This window comes from Coenobita brevimanus, chromosome 68, assembly GCF_032717465.1.
Source record: "Coenobita brevimanus isolate Jiangsu-jjx chromosome 68, ASM3271746v2, whole genome shotgun sequence".
Lineage (NCBI taxonomy): Eukaryota > Metazoa > Arthropoda > Malacostraca > Decapoda > Coenobitidae > Coenobita > Coenobita brevimanus.
This window is the reverse complement of record NC_137021.1, coordinates 37,950,257-37,958,594: the sequence shown is the minus strand read 5'-3', so window position 1 is coordinate 37,958,594 and position 8,338 is coordinate 37,950,257. Positions and strand designations below refer to the sequence as shown.

The following is an 8,338-nucleotide window of genomic DNA, read 5'->3' as shown; positions in this document are numbered from 1 at the left end:
ATGAGCGGGTACATTGAATTAATGAGGCGTCTGTAGACATAACGTGAAAACTGCACAGTCCACAGTGTGGATGTTTAGAGGTGGTGTGGCAGCCTTGCCTTTCAGTCAGGCCCCAACTATGTTCACTCCACTGGGACAAGGAACTCTCCCATGTGGGACATATATACAAGTTTCCTCCCGAAACAGTGACTCCTGGTACATTAAAAAAAAATCCTGATGGTGGTCACTTGGCTAACAGGGACCTCAATGATCCACAGCCCATCACAGGTCGATAGTAAGAGCAGTGACTGTTAACTCAGGGCTATCTGTGCAGATCCTAATCTTTGCTTATATTACTTTATTTGCACTGAGTAGATTGAAAAATATATAATGACGTGATGCGACGCTATGTATGGGTATGTTAAGTTTACGGGGTGTCTTGTAGACAAAAGGGAACTGCACAGTGCACAGCGTGGATGTTCAGGGGTAGTGCGGCAGCCTTGCCTGGCGCTTTTAAGGTAGCCAGCAGTCAATCAGGCCCCAGCTTCGTTCACTCCACTGAGACAAGGAACTCTCCCATGTGGGACATGTACACAAGTTTCCTCCTAAAGCAGTGTCTCCTGGTACATTAAAAAAAATCTCAATGGTGGCCACATGGCTAACAGAGACTCTCATTGATCCACAGCCCATCACAGGTCGAAAGTAAGAATAGTGGCTGTTAACTCAGGGCTACCTGTGCAGATCCTAATTTGTGCTTATATTACTTTATTTGCTTTGAATAAATTGAAAAATATATAATGACATGACATGATGCCATGTATGGGTACATTGTTTATGGGGTGTCTTGTTCACAAAAAGGGAATGAACTTACATGTAGCTGGTGAAAGTAAGTTATTCGGACAGAAAAAAAGTCAGCTGAGGATTCTCCTGCAAATACTTGTCTATTTTGTTTTTGAATGTGTTAATTGAGATACTATTCACGGTATCTGAAGGTAATCAGGGGGAGGCGGTGGCACAATTGGTAGAGAGGTGGCCTGCAGTACTAACGGGCCAAGGTTCAAATCCCGGCTGGGGCAGGGAACAGTTTAAGGATTTGAATTTCATTAAATCAGGCTTTACTGATCTACCAGAAGACCCGCCGACATGTTGTAAAAATACCCCCACTAATACCAATACACCAGTCCTGTATGAGACAGCCCTAGCATGTATTCAATATGGACGGTGGGTGTTATACGCCGAAGTGGTGACATGTAGAGGTGTATGGTATGTAGGAGGACTGCTGGGCCTTGATAGCAGGCTGTGAAGCCTATGCCCAGAGTCGGACACACATAAAGAAAAAAAATCTGTTCCAGATATTTACGACCCTGTTGAAGAAGAAGTATTTTGCTTCATAGGATTGGAAATGCTTTCCCATAATTTTGCAGCCATTATTTCTGGTTTGAGTTGACTGGTCTATTCCAAAATATTTATTCACATCTAAATTGTCATATCCCTTCATGATTTTGAAAACTTCAATAAGGTCACATCTTATCCTGCATTTTGTTAGGCTAAATAATTTAAGTTCTTCAAAGAGTTCCTTGTATGATTTGTTTCTCAGTCGTGGTATCATTTTTGTGATTCTTCCTTGTATTTTCTCTAATTTTTCTGTCCTTTCTGAAGTAAGGAGACCAGAATTGCTATTAAGTTACTTTTAATATCACTGGACCACTACTTTGGTTTACTATTACCAGCTGGACGCCTGTTACGTACTGGCACACATGACTAACATTTCATTAAATTTTTTGGTGAATATTTCCCATACTTGGTTTGTCATTCGTTTCAGACATTTGATTCCAATCGGTAGTTGTAAGTAGCGCTCAGAGCCTGGTGAAATCTGCTCTGCGATAGTCTGGAACTTTTTCTTTGCTCTCTACTTCTTTAACCCGCCCTGTCCCATTGACGTATGGGTACGTTGCAACATTTTGCATTTACCAGTCCCGGCGACGTACTGGTACGTCGTGCAATTGCAAGGTCCCCAATTTGCACAATTTTCAATTTTCGCGCATGATTTTTTGTACGTATACACGGGACACATTCCTCTATTCCTCTTCAAGATGCCAAGAAGGGACAGTGCCTTACACCGCATAACCTCCCCCCTCCCCCATGCCATTGTCTTGGCAATTCACCTGTTACCAGTGACCTGGCCAGTAAAGACATTCAGGGCCAGAGTGATTCCACAATCGATGACAATGTGGAGGACAAAGTTTACATAGCATTAGAGGAAGAAACAGTCAGAAATAATGATCAGGTAATGTGGCAAAAAAAGGTCAGGTATGAAGAGTTAGTGAGTGAAACAATGCTTATAATGCCTATATTACTGCTTGAAAACCACTATATTCTCATACTACATATAAATTCGTACCAAGTAAATAAATAAATACTGTTTATGAGTGGATAAAATAGTTACCCTCCCATAGAACTCGTTTTCTTTGGTGCCAACCTGTTAGAAATCCCAGTCAGGTAAGGTACTGGTACCTGGATCGAGTATTTTAAACCTCAGGTGAGCGATTTCTCTATGAACTCTCGATGTTTCTCACCAAAAGCGGAGGTTTTAGCAAAAAAAAAAATTTTCAAAAATACCTCGGGATTGGGGGATGTCAGAGGTGCAAAATAGTTCGGGACGTGACAGGTTAACTTTTTCAGTAGTAGTATTAAACTGTATAATTCGATGATTACTGGAACTAAACTCAGGTCCGATTTCAACAGTGTTGACTAGGTTATCATTTGTAGTTGAGATGATGTCTAGGATATTGTTTCCTCTCACTGAGTAGTCTATGTGCTGGGAAAGGGTGCTTTCTTGAAGATTCACATTAAGCTCTTGTCCTGAGTGTGCAGTTAGCGGTTCACTCCACTTTGTTACCTATAGATTAAAGTCTCCAATAATTACACTAGCCTCTTCACAACAAATTTCTGCAGTTTGATCATAAAGAGTTTCATCTGTGTCAGGTGACTGTCCTGGAGGACGGTAGACGAGACATATATTTATTTTGTGAGATTTAACCCATCACATCCCGAGGTTTTCCGCACCTCCAACATCCCCCAGTCCCGAGGTATTTTCGAATTTTTTTTTTTTTGCTAAAACCTTCGCTTTTGGTGAGAAACATCGAAAATTCATAGAGAAATCGCTCACCTGAGGTTTAAAATACCCAATCCAGGTAGGAGTTCCTCCTTACCTGACTGGGTTTTCTAACATGCTGGCACCAAAGAAAACGAGTTCTATGGGAGGGTAACTATTTTATCCACTCATAAACGGTATTTATTTATTTACTTGGTACGAATGTATATGTAGTATGAGAGTATATTGGTTTTCAAGCAGTAATAAAGGCATTATAAGCATTGTTTCACTCACTAACTAATCACCATACCTGACCTTTTTTTACCACATTACCTGATCATTATTTCTGGCTGTTTCTTCTTCTAATGCTATGTAAACATTGTCCTCCACATTGTCATCGATTGTGGAATCACTCTGGCCCTGAATATCTTTACTAGCCAGGTCACTGGTAACAGGTGAATTGCCGAGACAATGGCGTGAGGGGGGGAGGGGGGAGTTTATGCGGTGTAAGTTATTGTCCCTCCTTGGCATCTTGTAGAGGAATAGAGGAAGGTGTCCCATGTATACATACGAAAAATTACGAGCGAAAATTGAAAATTGTGCAAATTAGGGACCTTGCAATTGCACGACGTACTGGTACGTCACCGGGACTGGCAAATGCAAATCGTTGCAATGTACCCATACGTCGACGGGACGGGGCGGGTTTATTAATACTCAGCTGAAAGTAACTAGCATCTATATTGGTAATACTAGGTTTGAATAGTACAAGGGGGTGGAGAGCAGATTTCACTTATAGTAAAACACCGCCACCAGCTTGGTGTGGTCGCTCACAGCTGAAAGCATTAAAAGTGAGTTTTACGCCAGGTACCCCTTTTTTTGAATAAGGGCTAAGGCGTTGCCCCCGGGTAGAGGACTTTGGTTTGGAGCGTGTAGCATTTTATGACCGGATGCCCTTCCTGATGTCTACCAGTGACCCTTGGGTGGATTCGATCCTCCGACCCTTTGGATCGAATCCACCCAAGGGTCATTGGTAGACATCAGGAAGGGCATCCGGTCATAAAATGCTACACGCTCCAAACCAAAGTCCTCTACCCAGGGGCAACGCCTTAGCCCTTATTCAAAAAAAGGGGTACCTGGCGTAAAACTCACTTTTAATGCTTTCAGCTGTGAGCGACCACACCGTGCTGGTGGCGGTGTTTACCACAGCTGAAAGCATTGTACCTTACTAATGAGTATTCTGCTAAAAAGTCACAGTCAGATGTGTTAATCCAGGACTCTGTTATGGCAACAATGTCATAATTTTCTAGACAAATAAGAGATTCTAAATCCTCAACCTTGTTGCATAGACTAAGTGCATTAACATACCAGACTCTAATTCTGTCCCAAATATTTGACAAACTGACTTTGCGGATATTTATATTAAGGTTACTGCTCCTGGACTTGCCGCATTTTTTTATCTGAAGAGGGCAACTTTATCATGTAAAAGTCTGCCTAGCTGTGCCGCTCCTACTGAATTCAAATGGAGACCATCTTTCTGGAAAAGGGTATGTTACTCATAGAACTGGTCCCACAGATTAACAAAGTCGTCTCCATCTTGTGCGCAGAAAGATTTAAGATGGTTATTTGTGCTCAAGGCCTTATCATAAAAACTATTCTCTGCCTTGATCCTTGGGAGTATGCCAGATATTATTACATTAGCGGACTTAGTTTTAAATTGCTTGATCATCTCATGATACTTTGCTAGCAATTCTTTCGATCTGTTGTGCTTCAGATCATTCGTACCAACATGGATGATGTATAGAGTTTTATCATTTGTGTCTTTTGGTACCTCATCACAGGCTTCTGTGATATCACATAGTCCACCTCCTGGAAAACAGTACTTCTTCCTGTTGTTGGGGTAGCATCCACAAAATTCCTCCAGCTGACCACATACAGTAGAGTCCCTAATAAGCCTTGTTTCTTCTGCCTCATCAACTGCTTCGGGAAGGATCTGGTAGTGACTGTAAGTAGTTATGGGGAGGTGCTTCCTTATAACTTTCATGGGTTTTGTGCCATTTCTTACCATAGTAAATGGGACTTTGCTTGGCGAGGGAAGTTTGGAATCGTTGGGTGACGATGATACACTGTCATTTGTAACTGCCTGATAGGCGGGGCCTGGTATGGGCTCAGTTTGTACATGTCTTCCTTCTTGTCTGTTGTCACTGGCTCCTATGTTTGCTGCTACGAACTCATTCAGTATCTCAAACTCTGCCTTGAGTTCCTTGTAATTTCTCTGTGATTCAGCTAAACCATTTTCTAGATCTCTTTTCATGATACATAGTTTGCACATTGGTGTCGATAAGTAATCTGAAAAATACTGAGGCGCAAAACGACCAGTACACTCCTGGCAGACCTTCAGTATAGATGGCATTTTGCAACAATATATCCTAAATACCACAAAAAAAAATAATAATAAAAATAATATACAACTGGCTAAGGGAAATTATTACAAATGAATAATTTACTCTATAAGTGAAATATTGAATTTCGAGGGAGATTCACTTACTTTTTATATACTATCTTCCTTTACCAGTGTAAAAAGAATAGAAAATCTACTTGCTGTGGCACAGTCCAACTTACCATGAATTCTTTTACAAGTGTAAGAAGAATAGAAAATGTACTTGCTATGGTACAACCTAACTTACCATGAGTTCCTTTACCAGTATAAAAAGAATTTTTTAAAAAATCCACTTGCTATGGTATAACCCAACTTACCATGAATGCCTTTACCAGTGTAAAAAGAACAGAAATTCTACTTGCTATGGTATAACTTAACTTACCATGAATTCCATTAACAGTGTAAAAAGAATACAAAATCTACTTGCTGTGGTATAATCTAACTTACCATGAATTGTAGAAACACACCATAAACTGATTCACTGGAAAGAAAAAATAACAATAACAATAGAATGGTGTGAAAATTAAAATATAGCCTAGCTTCACTCAGTAAATTTTTTTTTTTTTTTTATTATAAATAACAGAACAGAGGAAGGAAAACAAATGGGTAAAAAAAAATAATCCATACACCAGATTACTGGTGTCCTCTGTTCATAAAATATCTGTAACAGTTACACTTGAACAGGTGTGGGTTGAAATTTGGAGGAAAACAACTCTGGGGAAGCGAGTTCCAGAGAGATGCAGTTCGGGGAATGAAAGAATTCTGATAGGCAGAAGTTCTGCAATATGGTTGAGTGACATTCCAGTCATGAGCGCTACCAGATGCCCGTGTAGCACGAGGGAAGGCATGGAGAGGTGGCACCTTGGACGCAACTTCGTCTGAGCATTTGCCAAAAAAATATCTGTAAAATAATGCAAGGGAGGCAACATTCCTTCTTACTTGCAGGGGAGGTAGTTTATATGTAATGGCAGGGTTGTTAATGATTCTAACAACTTTATTCTGAATTTTGTCTAGTTGTCTTAATGCAACCTCTCCACAAGCATTCCACAAGGGTGAGCAACATTCAAGCTGAGAGCGCACATGACTCTTATAAATTATAGCTAACTGCTCATCGGCGAAGAAGTTATGGACTCTGTACAATAATCCAAGTTTCTTTGAGGCGGTTTTAGCAAGTGATCTGACATGAGAGGTCCAGCTGAGGGCACTGTTAAGTGAGACACCAAGAATTTCAATACTTTTGGAGATGGGAATATTAGTAGCACTGAAGGTAATGTACGAATCTGGCAATATCTGTCTATTAGTAAACTGTATATATTTAGTTTTACTAAGAGGTCCAGCTGAGGGCACTTTTAAGTGAGACACCAAGAATTTCAATACTTTTGGAGATGGGAATATTAGTAGCACTGAAGGTAATGTACGAATCTGGCAATATCTGTCTATTAGTAAACTGTATATATTTAGTTTTACTAGCATTAAAAGAGACAAGGTTGTTTTGTCCCCATTCACTGATTGTAGATAGATCTTGATTTATGGAGATGGCTGTACTGAGTTGAGAGGTAGAGATATTAGACTTTGTAAATGGATGTCTGAGTGTGAATGAGTCATCTGCATATGAGTGAACAGGATTGTGAGTGACAGATAAGAGATCATTAATATGAACCAGAAATAGGGTTGGCGCCAGAACTGATCCCTGCGGCACGCCGGCGTTAATTGAGTGGAAATTCGAATATACATCATCTACTTTTACTCTTATTTTCCTGTCACTAAGATAAGAAGAAATCAGAGGAACAAAAGACGTTAGTTCATAGCAAGGGAGTTTGGACAGCAGGGAACGGTGCCATACTCTGTCGAAAGCTTTAGAGATATCAAGAGCTACTGCATGAGTTTCTCCAAAAAGATCAATTGATTGATGGATGGTATGAGTTAAGAGATTGAGTATGTCAATGGTGGATCTTTCGTGGCGAAAACCGTATTGTCTATCACTAATTAAGTTGTTGGATTCAAGATGTTTAACAATATGCTTATTAATTAAAGTTTCAAATACCTTACCAAGAGAAGATGTGACAGCTATTGGTCTGTAATTATTTATAGTGTTTAAACTATTTCACTGGTGTAATATCATACACACAGTTGTTATTCTATACAAAAGGCAATGCTAATCACTTGCACTAAAACAGCAAGGAACTCATTTAAAAGTTCTTAGACTTTACAGCGCTAAGACGTACACAGTTGATAGTGGGAAAACAGAGGAGGAGGAGGAGGAGATTTGTTGTAAAAATTAAAAGAACAAAACTAGAAGCCATCTCACGATGGGATCTCACCTCCAGCTTTGCTGGAAAGTTTTTCCTCGGCACATAATTTTGCACCTCCATTTCTGATTTGACGCAAATTCAGGATGTAAAACACACAAAGCCAGCCAGCCAACCTCACAACTGAAAACATTACCACTCCGTTGGCTTCTCAACGCGGGTGATAAAGAATAAAAATAGGAAAAATGAGAAATAAGAGTGAGAACAATGAGAAGAAAGAAATGAAAGACACGAAGACGAAAGGGACGATGTAGCCGAGAGAGAAGAATGAGTGGGAAAAGAAATACTGGAAGGAGGTATGAAGTAGCCGAGAGAGAAGAATGAGTGAGAAAGAAAATACTGCAAGGAGGTATGAAATGAAAAAGAATGAGAGTAATACATGAGAAACAGAAGTAGAGGAAATGGGAAGAATGTGAATAAAAAGAATAAGGAGGAGCTGACTGAGTAGGAGAAGAATGAAAGGAAGAATGCGAAGATTGAGAGGATGGAAAAAGAGTTATAAAGAATTATAATTTGAAG

General features: G+C 40.0%; 1 protein-coding gene across 1 annotated transcript; it reads right to left on the bottom strand.

Annotated features, from left to right (window-relative positions):
• Window positions 1-4,622: 4,622 nt before the first annotated feature.
• On the bottom strand, window positions 4,623-5,384 carry LOC145405885 (uncharacterized). The gene has a single exon (XM_080277141.1). The coding sequence runs from the start codon at window positions 5,382-5,384 to the stop codon at window positions 4,623-4,625; it is 762 nt and encodes a 253-aa protein (XP_080133267.1).
• Window positions 5,385-8,338: the final 2,954 nt, after the last annotated feature.

Coding starts and splice junctions, on each gene's coding strand:
- LOC145405885 (XM_080277141.1), bottom strand. CDS start 5,384: ATGAAAAGAGATCTAGAAAATGGTTTAGCTGAATCACAGAGAAATTAC.